The sequence below is a fragment of the Aspergillus glaucus genome (genome assembly GCF_001890805.1).
Source record: "Aspergillus glaucus CBS 516.65 unplaced genomic scaffold ASPGLscaffold_11, whole genome shotgun sequence".
Lineage (NCBI taxonomy): Eukaryota > Fungi > Ascomycota > Eurotiomycetes > Eurotiales > Aspergillaceae > Aspergillus > Aspergillus glaucus.
Genome location: NW_019170463.1, coordinates 449,005 through 467,609, shown reverse-complemented (window position 1 = coordinate 467,609; position 18,605 = coordinate 449,005). Strand labels below are relative to the sequence as shown.

General features: G+C 48.3%; 8 protein-coding genes across 8 annotated transcripts; 4 read left to right on the top strand and 4 right to left on the bottom strand.

Moving 5' to 3' along the window:
- Window positions 1-172: 172 nt before the first annotated feature.
- ASPGLDRAFT_127418 (uncharacterized protein) lies at window positions 173-2,829 on the top strand (the record flags this gene model as incomplete). The annotated part of the gene is made up of 4 exons (XM_022540721.1): window positions 173-417; window positions 480-1,853; window positions 1,905-2,201; window positions 2,256-2,829. The coding sequence occupies 4 exons, from the start codon at window positions 173-175 to the stop codon at window positions 2,827-2,829; spliced, it is 2,490 nt and encodes an 829-aa protein (XP_022400588.1).
- A 1,214-nt stretch (window positions 2,830-4,043) lies between these two features.
- ASPGLDRAFT_355999 (uncharacterized protein) lies at window positions 4,044-5,199 on the top strand. The gene is made up of 4 exons (XM_022544583.1): window positions 4,044-4,539; window positions 4,612-4,847; window positions 4,904-4,978; window positions 5,049-5,199. Exons 1-4 carry the CDS (start codon window positions 4,323-4,325, stop codon window positions 5,151-5,153), a joined length of 633 nt encoding a protein of 210 aa, XP_022400587.1. The 5' UTR covers window positions 4,044-4,322; the 3' UTR covers window positions 5,154-5,199.
- Window positions 5,200-5,245: 46 nt separating this feature from the next.
- On the bottom strand, window positions 5,246-8,206 carry ASPGLDRAFT_58296 (phosphotransferase family protein; the record flags this gene model as incomplete). Its single annotated transcript, XM_022548308.1, has 3 exons — window positions 5,246-6,394; window positions 7,290-8,060; window positions 8,126-8,206. 3 exons carry the CDS (start codon window positions 8,204-8,206, stop codon window positions 5,246-5,248), a joined length of 2,001 nt encoding a protein of 666 aa, XP_022400586.1.
- Window positions 8,207-11,051: 2,845 nt separating this feature from the next.
- ramB (bifunctional protein farnesyltransferase/protein geranylgeranyltransferase) lies at window positions 11,052-12,160 on the top strand (the record flags this gene model as incomplete). The annotated part of the gene is made up of 3 exons (XM_022549064.1): window positions 11,052-11,281; window positions 11,334-11,438; window positions 11,494-12,160. The coding sequence occupies 3 exons, from the start codon at window positions 11,052-11,054 to the stop codon at window positions 12,158-12,160; spliced, it is 1,002 nt and encodes a 333-aa protein (XP_022400585.1).
- A 213-nt stretch (window positions 12,161-12,373) lies between these two features.
- ASPGLDRAFT_1492077 (putative L-serine dehydratase) lies at window positions 12,374-14,079 on the bottom strand (the record flags this gene model as incomplete). The annotated part of the gene is made up of 2 exons (XM_022542010.1): window positions 12,603-14,079; window positions 12,374-12,560 (listed from the first exon to the last, which is right to left on the bottom strand). Exons 1-2 carry the CDS (start codon window positions 13,679-13,681, stop codon window positions 12,374-12,376), a joined length of 1,266 nt encoding a protein of 421 aa, XP_022400584.1. The 5' UTR covers window positions 13,682-14,079.
- A 279-nt stretch (window positions 14,080-14,358) lies between these two features.
- Window positions 14,359-16,431, bottom strand: ASPGLDRAFT_127137 (methionine--tRNA ligase MSM1; the record flags this gene model as incomplete). Its single annotated transcript, XM_022540706.1, has 7 exons — window positions 14,359-14,622; window positions 14,700-15,201; window positions 15,229-15,722; window positions 15,771-15,857; window positions 15,917-15,988; window positions 16,038-16,156; window positions 16,218-16,431. 7 exons carry the CDS (start codon window positions 16,429-16,431, stop codon window positions 14,359-14,361), a joined length of 1,752 nt encoding a protein of 583 aa, XP_022400583.1.
- A 258-nt stretch (window positions 16,432-16,689) lies between these two features.
- On the top strand, window positions 16,690-17,249 carry ASPGLDRAFT_26070 (putative nuclear transport factor 2 domain protein; the record flags this gene model as incomplete). The annotated part of the gene is made up of 2 exons (XM_022543531.1): window positions 16,690-16,735; window positions 16,807-17,249. 2 exons carry the CDS (start codon window positions 16,690-16,692, stop codon window positions 17,247-17,249), a joined length of 489 nt encoding a protein of 162 aa, XP_022400582.1.
- Window positions 17,250-17,416: 167 nt separating this feature from the next.
- Window positions 17,417-17,900, bottom strand: ASPGLDRAFT_127158 (Ish1 domain-containing protein; the record flags this gene model as incomplete). Its single annotated transcript, XM_022540709.1, has 5 exons — window positions 17,417-17,509; window positions 17,561-17,610; window positions 17,655-17,738; window positions 17,803-17,815; window positions 17,865-17,900. 5 exons carry the CDS (start codon window positions 17,898-17,900, stop codon window positions 17,417-17,419), a joined length of 276 nt encoding a protein of 91 aa, XP_022400581.1.
- Window positions 17,901-18,605: the final 705 nt, after the last annotated feature.

Sequence of the window (18,605 nt, the reverse complement as noted above, 5' to 3'; positions counted from 1 at the left end):
AATAACGCCTGATGTAGCAATCTGCTTTTTGAACCCTTCATTTCTAGTTTACCAGATCTCTTTAAGCTACGGGTCTGGTGTCCGTTCGTTTTCTCTTCATCCTAAATCCGGGGAACTACTCGTTATGGAGCATTATTGACGACTATCTCCGTTTGACCTCCCGGCGTCTATCATGTTCGTTTCACGCTCTCATTTCTGGCAGCCATTTTTGGTATCTATCTTGGCCGTTTCAGTGCTTTCGTCAAAAGCGCTCCATGTGTTTCAACATGTTTACTCCGTTCCTCGCTATAGCCTGGTGCTATACCTCCCAACCTTCTTCGTTCAGGATGTCTTGCTGTGCATTGCGGTTTGGTTCCTGCTCCACAAGACGTCGGGTGTAAAATCCGTTGCAGCAACTGCTTTTGCTGGGATAATAGTGTAAGATAGTTTTTTTTTTTTTTTTTTTTTTTCCTTCTTCCCACCCTAATAGATGGCCATAGATGCATCGCCTTAGCCGCAGCGTCATCGCAAATCGGCTTTAACCTCGTCACCGGTAGCGAGATTCGCTGGAACACCGCCAAAAGCGTTGGAAATGACCCCGAAGGACGAAAGTTGATGATGAGTGGCCTGAGACCAGTCCTTGCGGTTTTAGCGTGCCTTACCGTCATCGCATGGTTCCTAACGCCTCATATATACGCCCTGATCACCCGCTGGGTGTCTGCGCTTTTTGATGGAACAACAGGACCAGAAGATTCGACCGCAGTTTTACCAGGGCCTGATACGAAGCGGAAATTCCGTGTAGGAAGTCCAGCTCGGATCTGGACATTATGCTTCACGATAGTAACCGCCGGATTATGGATCGTTCGGCCGTCCGTGCCGTATGATCATATGTCCGGAACCCTGCCTGTCATCCTCATGCAGGTTCTCATCCCTCATCACCCTAGTTCCCACGGAGATATCGAGCAGCAATTTCCGTTCCCGGACCTTCTGGAGTCAGAATTCTGGGAAGCACCTCATGACCATTTCCCAGGATGGGCACCAACTGCCTCCCACGCTACCCCAGAAACGTATATTCGGCCTCAACCTTGGTGGTCGCTTAGTCGGTTACCTCGAGGATTCCAGCGGTGGGCAGATCCGACTAACTTTGCAAAGAGTGGCTCGGATGGGAACAAGGATGAAACCACGCCTTATTACAACCCGGTAACTGATCCTCTGAAGATCTCAAACTTGGATCTGCCGATCTTGGAACCGTTGAAACAGGCTTTACAAGACCATGACATCCCAATCAACCACGTCGTGTTTGTTTTGATGGAAAGTGCCCGAAAGGATCTGTTTCCCTTCAAGGCTGGTTCTCCTCTCCATGAGAAGATCCTCGCCTCTCATGACACTACGGACGAGGCTACTGTTCAAGAGATCAACGGGAAGCTATCTAAACTCACGCCGGTTGCCGAACAACTTACGGGACAGTCATCTGGACTCTTCGCAAAGGACTCGGCTGGTCAATCCAAACTGGGCGGAATTGACATTGAAGGAGTTTCTACAGGCAGTACCCTTTCCTTCAAAAGCGCCGTGATGAATTACTGTGGTGTACAGCCGCTGCCTGTCAACTTCATGAAAGAAGCAGAATCAGATATCTATCAGCCATGCATCATGCAGATTCTCGACCTGTTCAACCAAGGGAAGAGTGATAAGACCGATGCTGTGCATGACCGCAAATGGAAGTCTGTCTTTCTGCAGTCGATCACCGGACGCTATGATAACCAGAATGTTCTGAATGAGAATATGGGATTCAATGAGTCCATCTATAAAGAGACTCTTACCAACAGCCACTCCAAGCATTACCACGTGCCGATGGAGAAGATCAATTACTTCGGGTGAGACTCGACAAAATCCCCATTCGTTGACATGTCGCTAATTCAAGCCAGGTACCCGGAGCCTGAAATATACCCGTATATCCAAGACGTGATTAACGACGCTGTGGAGAACAAGACCCGGCTGTTCTTGTCTCACTTCACCAGCACCACTCATCATCCTTGGGGGACTCCGAATGCGTTTGAATATAACGACTACTTTTCGAAAGATAGTGTTCTGGGGAACCACCAGGATATGAACTCATACCTCAACGCCATCCGTTACGTAGACACCTGGCTAGGCGAAGTCATGAAGCTCCTAGATGATTCTGGAATCGCCAACGAAACCCTGGTAGTCCTCGTGGGAGACCAGTAAGTAACACTACCTACCCATTATACATCAAAAACTAACCAAAAAAAAAACAGCGGCCAAGCCTTCCAAGAAGACGCCCCCATCTCCGGAACCTACCAAAACCCACACACCAGCAACTTCCAAATCCCCCTCGTCTTCCACCACCCCCTCCTCCCCCGCATGCAAATCACCGCAAACACAACCTCCATCTCCATCCTCCCCACAATTCTCGACCTCCTTATCCAAACCAAATCCATCAACACCCAAGACACGGACATCGCCTCCGACCTCCTCCACCAATATGAAGGCCAGTCCCTCATCCGCCCCTACAAAGTCACCCACAACGGCCGGCAGGCGTGGAACTTCAACGTTATCAACCCCGGCGGCGAGATTTTGAGCGTGGGATCTGCGGCGGCGCCGTATAGGCTTATTATGCCCATGACGGGTGATTTTGAGTATAAGTTTGTTCATCGGGAGAAGGACCCCGAGGAAGTGAACGGGATTACGGAGTGGGAGGTTGAGATGTTGGCTGAGCATGTTAGACATGTCTATGGGGATGAGGCTGCGAGGTGGGTTGGGGAGGCTGAGAAGGTTGGGAGGTGGTGGATTGGGGAGAGGTGGAGGTTGTGGGATTATGACGAGGAATAAATGTTGTGCTGTTTTAGACTATAGAGGTAATAGTAATGCATTGGTATATGAACTTGAATGTGCTGGCACAGGTGATATTCGTCTCCTGGACCGTAGGCGCTATCATAGGCCTTCTCTGAACCACCCCATAACAGCGATTGTTATGATGATTTAGCCACGGTACCAGTATGGACCATTACAGGAGAATGCTACATTCGAGATCACAATACCTAATAAATCATCCATCGTATCTAAATCAACATGTATTGATTAACCTCATTACTGTAATACTTTTCTGTATAATACATGTCATATCTCGTCAATAAGAAGGAGCCTCAAAGTAAGCACCCTTAGCCCTAATCTCCTCTTTACATAGCACAGCTGCGCGGCCCAGAGGTCAGCGCGCGGCCGGTTCAAATCGCGCACACCCGGTAGTAAGACATTATTCCATTTCAATAACGGGCTCGAAATCGATAGAACCCTTTTCAAATGGAAACTCAGTGCTGGTCTCCTCTGCCCCGTCGAATTTTCCGTCGAATTTTCCGTCGTTTATCAATTTTTTATTTTATTTTTTCGTATATTTTCCCCTCATCCTTCACCAAATGTTTGCCTTCAAGATGAAATCCCCCGACTGCGTTGAGAGCCTTCAACGTCGACCTCGTACCCCGGGCTGCCAAATCTAGGATTTTCTCCCGGGGGGGGGAAGCCGTACAGATAGACAAATTGTCATAACTCTTCGGTAGGCCTACATTCAGAGAACATCAAAACATCTGCCTCGGCGCACCCACCGTGGACAATCGACCGGTTTAAAGAGCGAACTCGATTAGTGACTTCTGGCTGTCTCCATTTGTCTCGCAGATAAGTCAAAAACGCGCGCTCCCGGACATCCATGAAGAAACCCTCCAATTTTTCCATGCGGCCCATTTGTGTTTTCAGTTGGGAAATCTCTCTTCCATGCTCTTCCCTTAAGGCCTGCTGTTCGCCCATCACAGCTTGCATGGTATCAAGAAAACTCTATCCTCCCTCATTTACCATAACGCGGCAGCCGTCCATATCTTTAAATGTCGCCTCTGCTGCAGCCTGTTCGAGTGTACGTTATGCAGTTTCTTCGGGGGTTTCGTCGTCGTCTTCTTCGAAAATTTCGTGAATGTGAATTTCGACTTTCTGTCGACCCTACAAGAAAACGAAGAATTCATCAGCTGAGTGGTCACGAATGTGAATAAGGAAGCATAGACTCACGCTTTGGCGAGGGCACTCAGTCCGTAATCGTGCGTGCCACTTCTATCCCCCGATCGATCTCCTGACTTTCATCACGAACACTAAAACAACCTCAACAGGGTATATAATCCAGTGTGCAGCTACCTCGGAACAAATACCGAACGCCCACTCTGAAGATTCTCGACCGTTGCTCGCCTTGAAGGTCTTGCCCAGTCATATTGTCCTCGCAGAATGCACTTTCTTTTTGAAGATCTGGCACGTAACACGCGATTCCTGATCGAATTCGAATTGTGAGAATGCCCTTTGTAATGGATACCGGGCCCTCATCCGACATTACCTCCGGAAGATGCACCCGGGGTTTTTTCTCCTCATCAGGATACAGCACGCGGGACCTAGACCGTATCCCGGGAATGCGTCCGAATTGTAATTTGAGTGTTTATAATAGTTTAAGGGGTACCTCATCTCTGGACCTTTCCCATTTTCGCCTCTATCTATCAAGAAAACAAAACAAAAGTGAGTTACTCGGCCCAAAAAAAAAAAAAAAGAACATTCAGAATCACTGATACACAAATTCACCTTGTCAAGTGTCCAGCAACCTCGTTCCGCTTACCATTATCAAAGGCGCCGGCCACGAGTTCATCCCCCTCCCTCAGGGCCAGAACGCAACTACAGCCGACTTCCACTCTGTGCGCACCAAGACGACTGAATTCCCCGCGCACTTTACCTCGGGATTCTATAAGATCGAGGCTGGGCCTCAGCGACCCGCGCACTATAATTTTGAGGAGACGAAGTATGTCCTCAGTGGTCAGATTGATGTTTTGGTATGTCCCCTTCTCCAACCCTGTCATAATTCTGAACAATATTGACTATTTGATAGGACGAGGCTACCGGGATCACCCACCACCTAGTCCCAGGAGACTTTGCTTTCTTCCACGTCGGATCCAAGGTCAAGGTTTGTCACTCACAACCCTCTCTTTACTTCTCCTCTCTATCCGAACTGACATAGCTCTACTTTCTTCTAGTTCTCGACCAAGTCCCAAGGTTTTGCGTTCTACGCTGTGACTCGACCCGTTCGAGCTCCTCACCCTAACCTTGAAGGTCGGGAGGAGGGTAAGGCTAGGCTGTAGGAAATTGATGAAGATGAAGATAAAGATGAAGATAAGTTTATAAATGGTAATAGATATTCACCATTTAAAACTTTTGGCCCCATTCTGCTGTGTTACCTGTAAATTAGATAGCCTGGTGTTTGAAACCAGGTGCTTGGCGATAAGCGAGCGCTGGTAAACTCGGGCAGCATCGCCATGCCAAAGTCGGAGAAGGAAGGCTTTGCCCCTGAAACTATGATTACAATGTACTTGGACCTGTCAGTAACCCAGCTGCAAGCATTTTTTCGTGCCCAAGATCGGGAAGCTGTCCAAGTCGTCTCGATATCCTCTAAGCGATCAGAGAACTTCTGTTTGTGCATTATGTCCGGCGATAATTCAACGTCATCCTGCAGGGTCTTTTGGTACAGATGGCGAAGTAAGACTTTCTCCCAGTCCTTCCGTATCTCACTGAGCTCAGGTTCGACACCCCCTGGGGTTCGGGGAGGTGGCGGCTCTTTCACTTCAATGCCTCTCAAAAAGAAGGGACGCTCTGCCGCTTCCCAAGTAAGATGTATAGAGATGCATTCCCAGTCTACGATTCCAGTGACATGAAAGGACAGCGGATCCACAATGATGTTGGAAGCTGAAAGGTCGTCATGGTAAAGCACTTTAACCTCGTCGTGCCGACTGGACGAAGGGAAAACATGAGGTACTAGTGCCTCTAGGCTGTAACACGCATCCAAAACACCATCATGCGCCTCTGCTAGAGCTTCTTTGGTCTCAGAGTAATAATCATCGGTAGGGGGTGGAGAGAGGTGTTTGATCCGCTCGATCTGCATCCGCGTTTTGGCCGTCATGAATTCATACGAGGATGAGAAAGGGCCACAGTCGCCTGAAAGAAATATGCGCTTGTCTCTGAAGAACCAAGGAGAAACAAAACGGCTGATCAAAAAGTCTGTTCCATCGACGGAGGCATTCGTGCCCACTCGTTCCCGAGTCGAGGAGAAATACAGATTTCCAATCTTAATAAACCGAAGATCTTGGGGAACTTTCAGGCGTTCACAAATACCTACCGTCAGGCTTGCCTTTGAGTCGAAGGACATCCCATCCCAGACATCGGCCAAGGGGACACCCTCGGTCTTCTCCATCAGAACCCACTCAAAACCAAGCTCATTCTCTGCTGACGAGCAGTAGGCTAGCACGTTCGGCACAGGGATCGTGGTATATTGACGGATGTACGCAAGAGTGGCAACCTCGCTCTCCGTTATTGAAAAATGATTCGACTGGTAACGTTACACGCATGAGATACTGCCGTGGAAGATTGGGTGAAGTGATGCAGTATAACTTGTTGAAGGACCCTTCGACGAAAAATGTAGTAACCGTTAATATTGGTGTAGCCGCCGGGCAGATGCTTGACTGCGAGAGATTTTATGATGGAGATGCCTGGTGCCATCGTCCATGTAGGGACAAGTTCGCCCATTTCATCCTCTTTCCAAAGGAGGGTTGAACCATGGGTTAGCCTTGGGCAGTGCCTTAGTCTGCTTTGGAGCGGTTACGGATGGAGTAAAAATAGAAGTACTTGTTTTAATTACTATCGAAGAGAACAGGCGGCTCCGACTCCACACCTCCTTTCAATTACCCCTCACCCTAAAATGTCCCGTAAAGTCCTCAATCAAATGTATTTGGAATAACCCACAAAGCCGCTTTTCAGCGCCGCTGGATCTGGCACATTCTTGAGGCAGGACCAGGAGGCTGAGACTGAAGAACGCTACTCTTGCAAAAACAATCATGTATAGTCTTGCTGGTGATATCATGCTTCCATATCTGAATGATCCAACGAACAGCAAGCTCCGACGACATTTCATGAATTGGATTCATGGGTTCACCACTATACAATTTCCCAAACATGTGTTTTATCCAGATTTGCTTGTAATGGCTCTTGAGAGCATTGTTTATACCTTTATCAAGAGGCTGGTACCGCTTAGTAGTCCCTGGAGGGAGCCATTGAATCCGAATGTTCGATGGCGGAGGCGTTGATTCAATGCCTTTTTTATGGCCAATGAGATTGTCGAGAAGGAGGATGACTGAGCGTCGCTTGCCTATATGAGAATAGAATAAAAGAAGCCACTTCCGCATAGTTTCAGCTGTCATCGCTAACTTATCGCTAGACTGCCAAACAGCGCCGAAAGCTTTGGGATCCAACCCATCAATAGAAACAGGCTTCTTCTCAGATGATATAGCCCAGACAGGAAGTCTATCTGAGCCGGTGGCGTTCACGCATAGTGCCAGGGTTATTTGCGAGCTGTCCTTCGCTGATTCTGGAACAAGATCACCATATATGGCGTATCTACAAGAGAGAACAGTCTCGTCCATGTTGTAGACATCACTCTCAGGGTATTTTGCGCAGAGGTCTCTGATGGCGTTCATTTCTTTGCAAACTGCGACTGCTTTATCATGTTCTTTTGATAGAGATTGGGGTTTTTGATCTTGAGGCGTCGTTGGAAGAAGGATCCGTACTGCCTCAGTAGTAAGAACAGGTCCACTAATTTTGCTGTGCTTTCTCTCAATATTTTGCTGGTTCTTCAAGGGTACGCCCTTCTGGACAGGCCGAGCTGAAACTTGCTGACACGAAGTCTTAAGGGAAAAGTCTATAGTATCCTCCTTGTGCTTCTGGATCTGGTTCCTAATTCTGGACTCTGGCGGTGGAAGTCTTTGATATTGAGGCATCTTTGGAAGAAGGACCTGCGCGCCAATATTGCATTCTGGCGACAGAAGCATTGGATATTGTGGCATTCTAGGAAGGAGCAGTGTTGCTTGACCAGCAAGAGCATCACCAATACCACTGTCCATTCTCTCAATTCTCTGCTCCCTGGAGCGTACATCCTCTTTGACAGGCTGATCTGAAGCTTGCTGGCCAAACATGGAAGGAGAAAGCTTCAACAAGGACTCCTAAATAACGCGAAGTTAGCATACCTTCTGGTCATACAGGATAGAAGTAACAGATGTTGCTGTACCTGATATGGCATGTACGATGGCTGGAAGAAAGGGATTGCTTTAGAGGACTGGTTTGGATTTCCCGTGAGAATGCGCAGCATTCTTGGATATCGAGATCGAAGCCGTTTGATATAGGAAGATAGCACAGGCATTTCGAAGATAGTATATTCTGCTATGTCTCTCAGAGGAAATATTCATATGCTGAGTAGTACACAAAAAGAGCGAGAGTTGCCAACTTGTTGTCGGCCAAGTTGGTGCTGATTATATAAAGAGTCTATACAAAGAAAGGATACATAGCAGTGCATCAGGTGACTGATATGAAATAAAGGCAAACAGTTGATAGCAAATACCATATCATGAAGTTTCTTTGAGTCCTCACAGTACCTATCTGGGAAACGGAGTGATGTCAGCGGTATACCCTAGCAAATCAATTGAACCTACAGACAATATACTAAAGCAACCCAAAAAAATCCTAGTTAGATATAAGGTAATCAATTCTGTACTAGTACTGTCAGGGACTCGACACATCAGTAGCCCCTAGACCACTATGCTGTTCTTCAAACATCATAGCCATCTGTATAGTAGATGTCTCCAACAACAAACAATACATCTGCTAGAAAACACAGACCCATCAACAGCAAAAAAAGAGAATGACAAAGGTAGAAATTCCCACTCATTTGTTCTTCCTCTTGCAAAGCTTCTTTCATTCAGCTAGTTCTTGATTTCTTGGAAAACTTTTGTTTTCTTCAGCTTTCAAATGTATATCTTCTAGATGAAACCATATTGTAAAAGGGCGGAAATATAAAGAAACACAAACTTATGCGGTTCTTGAGGAGTCTTTTGCCTTAGGGTTCGATGTTGTTGCTTTTATTCGTGCCTCAATCAATTCTAGTAAGTCGATGGTTTTTATGGTACTCCAAGCGCATAGAAACGGCCATTGCGGAGCTGTCAGGTAGCATGAACATGTAACAGATGTGTAGATACTCAATCCAACTTCATCTGAATAGGTCTGTCAGGACATTTGATCACCATGCCAATATGCTACTATATTCTGCATTTGAGTCCTGGTGGTTTGATTCGCTGGTGAACAGGGCCCAAGGTATTATCCTTTTAACTTTCATGGATGTGTGAGGTAGGTTTCCTCTATTGACGAAAAATTGGCTCGATGTATCCTCATTGCATGTCTTATTGTCTCATATTAATTGAAACAGTGTCTTCATTTGTCACCATTCATTAATGGTGCTTGTTCTTTCACTTAATGCAGTTTGTTGTTATAAAGCGGCGCTAAGCATATAGCCACATAAAGTAGCCATTTCAAGGGTGCCCCCCTCAGGATGCAGGCTCCCAATACTGGATTCACCTGTCAAACAGTACCTTCGCATGTTCTCTGGTATGTTCGCTTTATAACGAACAAACATGCCAATCATATATGGCAACGTACTCAAGTCTAGCGGTGTATTCGTACTCTTTGAGTGCCATGTCATATAGAACCCCGATCCTAAACTTCCTGTGCATGGCTTCATCAGGGAAAGAATATTGCAATGCCACGCTAATATCTCGCTGGTTTGTCTAAAGGTTGGTCGGCTCGACATTGTCCATCTTAATGGGACCGAGGAACGGCGGAAATGATCCCCGGCCCAGCTTCCTCACAGCATAAACTTGATATTCAGGGTAGATCTTCGGTACTTTTCATGGTGAGCGTGGTAAAAGCGCCGATTGAAATACTCTTATAATCCTTAAATTCACCATGTGCCCTCTTCCAATTGCCGACTGCCCAACGCACTCAAGGCTGTCTGCCTCGGTATGGTGGCATAAATGTGGATAGTGTTAGTTCTAGGATGATATTGGTGAACTTGTTCTATAAAAGCCTCTACAGTGGTTAGTGGTTGTTTCGTAATCGCCAGCCTTACGGCGGAGCGTCATAGTTGCTTCGTTGCTGTTTTCAGCGTGGAAGCCACTGTCTTTGTCAGTTGCACGATACATGACCTTTCGTGGTTCTGGTTCTCGAAAGCTGGAAAAAATGCAATGGTCTTCTAGGGTCGTGCTGATAAGTGATTGGTTCTTCACTATCGTTATGGCCCTTAACACTGCCTGTCCTAACTGAGGGTTTGCCGAGCAGTATCAGTGCAAGTATTAACCGGCACTGTGCTGGTGAGACAGTACCAATGCGTGCGTCCATCTAAAAGAGGTTGAAACTTCAAGCATCTAGACCGGAGACAACTATTAGAAACAAGAAGGAGAGATCATTGTGCTTGACTTACTATGGTTTAAAGTCGGTTTCAAAAAGCTCGGCTGTCTGCTATCTCGACGGCCTTCTGTCTGCTCTTCAGTATGCATTGGAATACTGCCTGCATAATCACTACCCTGGAGCTCATATCATCATTTATCGTCTTTCTCGAAATGTCAAAATGTATCTGGATTGACCTGTGGTGCCGTTCTGCCATGATGTCTTGTACGTGGAGCATGCAGCAGCTCTTTCTTTGAGGTTACAGTCATGTTTGACCGAGTAGTCGCTAACACCTGTTTGGACACCATTGGTCTTCGAGTCAATGCTCATGCAGTAATCATATAAGTCAACTCATTGTAGAATAGAAAGAGTGGAGTGATTGTCGTTGATATTGTTCTCGGCCATTGTCTCTGCCTCAGGCGGTGACATGCCCCACACGTGCACCTCAACGACCGTTTATTTCATCGCTTCACCCATTCACTTCTTCAACGTCGACGTATTTCTTTTCTCACATTCTCTACTGAAAGCAACAGATATTTAGAACATCTCTGCTGCTATTCAATCAATCATCTACGGTGCATCGCCCAAGCGCATAGTGTTTGGCCGTATCAAGACTCCGGTTGCTTAACGCTCAGCAAACCACCCAGGATCCTTGGATTGGATACTTATAACCATTTAGCTTGATTCTCTCGCATATCAAAACTGCATATTCATCTAAAATGGCGGGCAAATACTCCTCAGATCCCGAATGGGCAAACATCCAGCCCATCCCCCTAAACGACGGCTCGGACTCGGGGGCTCTCCCTCTGGCAACCATTGCCTACGCGGCTGATTATCTCGAGGCCATGTCGTATCTGCGTGCGGTGATGGCTGCCAATGAGATGTCGGACCGGGCGTTGAAGTTGACCGAGGATATCATCTCGCTGAACCCGGCGCATTATACAGTATGGTATGTTTACTCTGTGTTCCGTTGAATTGAATGTTATTAACGATGTTGGCAGGATCTACCGGGCAAAGATCCTCTTCGCTCTGGAGAAAGATCTACTCGAGGAACTTGAGTGGTTGAACGGTGTGTCCTTGACATACCTAAAGAACTACCAGATTTGGTACATCCGCCCACACCCAAAATATCCTCACACGAACATCTCTAACAGTAGACAGGCACCACCGCCAAGTCCTCATGTCCAGCACAACCCACTTCCCCACCCTACCCCCCAAAGAACCCTCCTTCCTAATGGAAATGTTCGCCCAAGACTCCAAAAACTACCACGTCTGGACCTACCGCCACTGGCTCGTCCGTCACTTCAAACTCTGGGACCACCCCGTCGAACTCGCAGACGTCGAGTCCCTCATCGACGCCGACGTCCGCAACAACTCCGCCTGGAACCACCGCTTCATGCTGCGCTTCGGGCCCCGCGATGACCAGTTTGCCGCGGGGATGCCGAATGGCGATGCGCCGGGTCTCGAGAAGGGGAGGATGGCGGTTGTCGATGAGGATGTTGTGGATGGGGAGTTGGGGTATGCGAAGGCGAAGATTGTGCGAGCGCCGGAGAATCGGAGCCCGTGGGCTTATGCGCGGGGTGTGTTGAGGGCGGCGGATCGGGGGTTGGAGGAGTGGAGGGAGTTTGCGGGGAAGTTTGTGATTGTGAAGGAGGATGGGGAGGTGGTCGTTAAGAGTACGCATGCGCTAGAGTGGTTGGCGGATGTGTATGCGCGGGAGAGTAAGGAGGAGGCGGTTCGGATGCTTACGCTTTTGAAGGAGAAGTATGACCCGATTAGGACGAATTATTGGGATTATCGGATTCAGATGATCTCTTCTGCGGCTTGATTTGGTTATGGGTTGCATTGCATGGTGTGATTTATTTGAATATCGTTGGATTTATTTAAATTTGAAGAATTGGAATCTATTCTCTTTAACTAGAGAAACCAATATGCTGGATCAAACAAAAGGTATCGAAACAAGTATTATGCATCATACGCGATTTTCAAAAATGCCCGCTAATAAACCCAGAAAAAGCAACAAAAAGCCAACAGAAAGTAATCACTGCTTACCCCATCCCTCTCGCAACATCTTCCTCCACTCCACCGCAACATCAACAGAAACATTACTCCCACCACAAACAACAATCACCACACGACTCTCGGGGTTCAAATCCGGCACCAACTGCTTCAGCTTCGACTGCAACGAGCCAACCTCACCCGATACCGACGACGGCAAGGATCCGGCACTGAAAGACAAAGATGCGGAGTGGTTATACTCCGTATCAGACTCATTCTCGACAGAAGATCGATCATCCCCATACCCCTCGTCAGATGAAGACCTCTTCCGCTTTTTGCTGATCATAGCCGCACGCGCTTTGCCGGCGTCGCCAACAGCAGCTTCAACGCAGACACCGCATGCCAATTCCACGAGCAACCGCTCATCATCAGCCAGACGAAGCGAGCCGCGCGCAGCGTCTGCATCTGACAAAACGGCGCTGTGCACTTTCAGCCCCGGTGGCGGGGAGAGGGCGTAGTTGAATGTCTTTTCAGAAACGCGGACGCAGCCGAGGGAGATAGCTTGGGAAGTAATTCTGGAGAGCGAGATGTGAGATTTCTGAGCCATGGCTTGGGCGAGGGAGTCGGTGCCTAAGGTTTCGATGGCGAGGAGGTGGATGTCTTTTTTAGAAACGGGGAGGTGCTTCTTCTGGCGTTCGCGTTCAAGACCCATGATCAAACCGTTGAGGAGGCCTCCGCCACCAACACTGCAGATGATTGCGTCAAGTGGAAGTGGTTTGTCGTGGTAAGATTCCACAGATGCAGACGCAGGAAGCTGAGTGGCGAGTTCATCGACAATAGTGCTATTCCCCTGCCAAATCGGCTCATTATCAAATGGATGCAGCGCAACCTTGACCACATCCTCACTCTCCCCCTCCCCAACCTCCTTCATAAGCACCTCCTTCATGAACTCCCCGGCCTCAGAAATCGTCTCCCCATGCTGCACCACACTAACCGCCCCCGCCGTCCGCAACCGCTCCACCATCATCGGCTTCGTGCTCGTCGGCAACACAACCGTGCACGGGTACCCCAGGCTCCTGGATGCGCAGACAGCAGCAAGACCCGCGTTGCCGCCGGACGAGGCGTAGAAGTGCACGGGGCGGCCTGCGTGCGCTGGGTTCTTGAGGTGTGAGAGGATTTGGTTGCCCATGGCGCGGGACTTGAAGGAGCCGCTTGGTTGAACATTTTCGAGTTTGAGGAAGATGCGACAGCCTGCTGCGCGGGAGAGAGAGGCGGATTCAACGAGGGGGGTTTGGATCCATGGGCTTTGGGGGATGGGGGTTGTGGTTTGTTCTGGAGCGATGCTTCCCATTTTGCTTGTCGCCCTGTTGGGAGGATGACTTGGAAGTATTAGGAAATATAAAAAAGAAGGATGAGATAGTGTTCCAAAATAGGCAGGATCGATTGTATAGATCGGGTTTGAATCAGGGTTTAGAGATATGGAACAGATACTTGGTACAGATAGAGTGAAGAAAGAGGAAGGCAAAGAATATACAAGACCTCACTGTTCTGAATAGTTTTGATGAATGATCCAACCCATTTGTACAACCGGTTCTGATATACAAATGGCGACTTCCCGATGATAACCCTCAAAAGTTTGCCGCGGGGAACTTCCGAGTTTCCCGCCCCGATCCTCTATCAACCCTCGCCATGTCGCCTCCCGAATCCGATTTTCCGTTGAGTAACTTTGAGGAAGAATGCGCAAGATAAGCTATTGGCTGTGACATGCCCACGGGGAACAAAGATCCCATTATCGTTTCGCATAGGGTATGCACTCCGTATGACCTTGGTGGAATAAGGGCTGACCCAGAACAAGCAAGTCATACTCCTGGGGGAAAGACAACGCGAGCCTCGGAACCGTAATCCCTTACGTTCTTGTGGAGAATGAGGAGGAACACCGCAAGTCACAAGTAAGAAAAAAACCGCGTTGCATTTGTTGTGATTGGATTGGGCCAGTTCTTCTTATCAAATCGAATTCCGGGGTCCGGTTTATTCTTCGATGACAAGGGGCGGGAAAAGGATGCTCTTTTTGATACCTTCCCCATACTCTGCATCGCAACCGAATCCGGCATCTGTGAAGCTTCGCTTGGCGTTATCTACGCGGAGAATATTAAGCAGATCTTGCGACTTGTTAGGCATAAATGGTTGCAATAGAATGGCCGAGATTCGTAGCGATTCCGCCACGGTGTAGAGGATCCTCTGCGACTCTGGTCGGGCCTTCCATGGCTCCGCAGCATGGAAGTATTTGTTTGTCTAGAAAAATCGATAGTCAGCATCGATAAGATAGGTCATATGAGTAGATAAAAGTCGTGTGACGAGTCATTCCTCACCTTCTCAACAATTGATACGATATCCTGCAGGGCGGAACGAGGGTTCAAATACTCCATGTGTTCGGCCACTTTGCTGGGAATCTGTTCCAGGAACGATTGGTGCTCCTGGTCCAGAGCTGTGGTCGGCGGGAGCTTATCAGCGGCGGCATCGATAATGTACGACCGCAAGTTTCCCTTTGCGCAACCAATTGTGCGGTGTGCGAGATTACCCATTCCGCTTTGAAGAACCTTCTTATAATCTCTGATAATGTAGGCGTTATCATAATCGGAATCTCCATCAAAGCCTCCCTGGTATGCAAGGAAGAAGCGCATCGTATCAACGCCAAAGCGATCGATAGCAAAGAAGGGGTTCACGACATTTCCAGTTGATTTCGACATTTTCTCATGGTTCATAGTCCAATGACCGTGCACAAGAACATTACGTGGAAGAGGAAGATCCAAAGCCATGAGGAATGCCGGCCAATAGACACAGTGGAAGCTGTGCGCAGCTATTAGCTTTGACCTACCCTTTTACAGGAGGTGTACCTACCGAACGATATCTTTGCCGACCACATGCACATCGGCTGGCCATCCAAATTGGCCTTCTTGGCCTGGCGGAAATGGATATCCCGCCTTGGTCAGGTAGTTAACGAGCGCATCCAGCCAAACGTAGATGGTCTGTGTTTCGTCGCCGGGAACGGGAATGCCCCAGTTCAGTCGCTCGACGGGTCTGGAGATGGAGAGGTCTTGGAGATTCGTAGTGACGGATTTAATGATGTCAGGCACATAGTTCCCAGGGGTGACAAAGTTGTTTTTATACAACTCGAGGAGGCGATCTTGGAAGGCAGTCAAGCGGAAATGGTAGTTCGTTTCAGACGACCACTCCACTTCCTTTCCAGTCTCGACGGAGACCATTCGTTTCCTCCCTGTAGACGGATCCAACGAATTTTGCACCTGCGACGGCGGGTAGAACGTTTCGTCGCTAACAGAGTACCATCCCTCATGTTTCGCGGTATAGATGTAGCCTCGGTGATTGAGCATTTCCTGCATCATTCAGCTTCTGCTATCTTAAAGCATCCCTCCGAGACTCACCCAAAAGTACTGAACCGCTTCCCTGTGTGCTGAGTCGGTGGTCCGAATGAAGTGGTTATTGTCGATATTCGCGGCTTTCGCTAGCGCCTAGATCGCGACGATGTTAGAATATAGCCACACGTCGACAAGGGTCATAGGGTACGCACCTCGAAAGTCTTGAAATTCCTGTCGCAGAAGGCCTGGGTATCCATTCCCGCTGCGAGGGCAGCTTGTTGAATCTACCCATTGTCAACGCCTGGCACAGCTGTCATAGGTCGACCTCCATACCTTCATTCCATGCTCGTCGGTTCCTGTTAAAAGCTGAGCGTCTTTCTCCCCAAGAAGGACCCGCCATCGTTTTATGATATCGGCGATCACCATGGTATAGAAATGGCCGACATGAGGGGCTGTCCAGCACAATCCGTCAGTAAATTGCAGTACAATTTTCCAGAAAGCAAGATGACATACAAGAATTGACGTAGAAAATCGGAGTAGTAACATAGTAAGGCTTCTTCTTCGACACTTCATCCTGAAGAACTGTTGTCGTCGCAAACCTGCGCGGAGAGCCCAACCCGGCCGGCCGGACATTTCTGCAAGAGGCACATTTCCACGAAGGTCGTCTGTAGGCCAGCAATTGCGAGGCCCACGAAATAGCGCGAAATTCTCTCCTTGGAAGCGCCATTGGCAAGCGGGAGACAGTGGTTTATAGCAGTTGTTGGAGTTGGATTTGTTTCCGTTGTTCGGCGCGGGAGAATCTCCGGCGAAAGCTCCGAACTGCCAATTTTTCGGCGATTGCTTCTCTTCCACCCCGACAAACACCTTGACAGCGCCATTGTACTCAGCTCTTTGCGGGTGTTTCGTTTATTGGACCTACTGCGATCACTTGCTTGCTCGCAGACATCAGACGAACCGTCCATCTGCCACCCTTTCAATATACAAGATGGGTCCCCCGAGCGATGACGTTCTGACCAAGGTGTCTACCGATGGTATGTGATCGCAGAACGAGTACATTCTTTGTTTATGCGCTATTCCAGATTTCTAACTATGAGATGTCTAGCTGCCACCGAATTCGTCCAGTCGTTTTACCCCGCGCTCCAGAAAAACCGCGCCACGATAGCTTCATTCTACAGCCAACCCACCTCGACGATTCTCTTCAACGGAAACGCTGTCGCCGACGGAAACGCTGTCCAAGATATATTCGTCAACCAGATGCCTCCAGCACACTATGAAGTTCAGTCCTTCGATTGCCAAATCATCAACCAGGCGTACCCCACCCCCACCCCGACTGGCACGAAAGCCCCGAATGAGACAACCGTCAAGGATATGTCGATACTGGTTATTATCAGCGGATACGTGCGATTTGGCGAGTCGAGGGATCTGCCGCAGCGGGGGTTCAGCGAGACGTTTGTTCTTGTGCCGAACCCGGCCGCGGAGGGCGGAAAGGCGAAGCAAGTGAAAGAGTGGCTTATTTATACCCAGAACTTCCGTCTCGTTGTCTGAGCTATTACCCTATACGGTGAACACAGTTGGGTTGCAGTGCAATTTGCTCATAAAGTAATCTATCTATATGTGCTGCAAAGGAGAATAATGGTGCAATGCGGGGTATAACAGGAAAAGCAGACGAGAAACACGGAGACAGAACAAGAGACTGTGCGCGCATTCATTTGCTACTGGCCGGAAGGCCTGGGCACACGCAAATTCGCTTTTACTCGCTCGAGTAGCTCTTCACGCGTGGCTCTCGCGCTGGGCAAAAGGCCTCTCTGGATATTGTCAGTATCTATGTCGGCATGCGAATGAGGGGAAGCATGTACCAAGCGGAGCCACTTCTGCAACTCATCGGCTGTCCAGTCGTCGGGGTCTTCTCAAAGTCAGCGTCTGACAAATCGACAGAATTTCTAATCCTACCTCCAGTCGGGTCTTGCTCCGCAGGAAACATGTCGTTGCCCCAGATGGCCCAAACCGCGGCGGCTGAGATCATCCCGGTGAATCCTGAAATGACATTTGGTTAGATGTTTCGATGTTATACTATTATTCCAAATGAAGAAATGCATACCCAGGAATAGATTCTGGAGAGATTTGTTAGTCAACGTCTATTAAATATCTGGGAGTAAATACCTTGGAATTCATGGCCCGATCCAATGGAGTTGGCATCTTGAATCGTAATAGCACTAAAGTCTGAGGCCTCTCAGATTATGATGATAATTGGTAAAATATTTAAGGATAAATGATGAAATGGAATCTTTTCAGTCGATGGAAGTTGGCCGTTGAGTCAGGTTAGCCTCTTGCAGTTATAACGTGGCACCGCCACTAAATTACTACAACTACGCCACAATATACAACCACCAGTTTAGTATAGATACAGAGTACGATTTATCATCTCAATCAAAGGATGGCAATTTAATATTTTAGACTATGACATAGAGCTGGACAAGATATATGCTATTGTGAGCATTGTCCTGCTCCCGGCCTACCATGTTCCTTCCTAATTGTGCATCGGACTGTATACACCTGCACCTTCCCTAGTAGGGTTCAAGATGGAAGGCAGGCAGGAACTGGACGACGCCATAGCGTTTAAATCTCGCATCCCGCTCTCACCTCGTTCATCTAAGCAAGACACTCGTTTCGTTCATTATCTTCATATTGGCTGTCATACACTATTATTTCATTGACCATCGTTCTATCCTGAGTACACAATACCATGGCTTTCCCTGGTCCTCACCACCCTCCCCAAATTTCCAAACCTCCTAAGCTTCCGGTTCCTCTTACCACGGATTACTTTGACCAACGTTTGCGACCTATCTTTATCCTCTGCGTTGCTACGCTCTCGTTGACCTTGACCGTCTCTGTTGGATATGT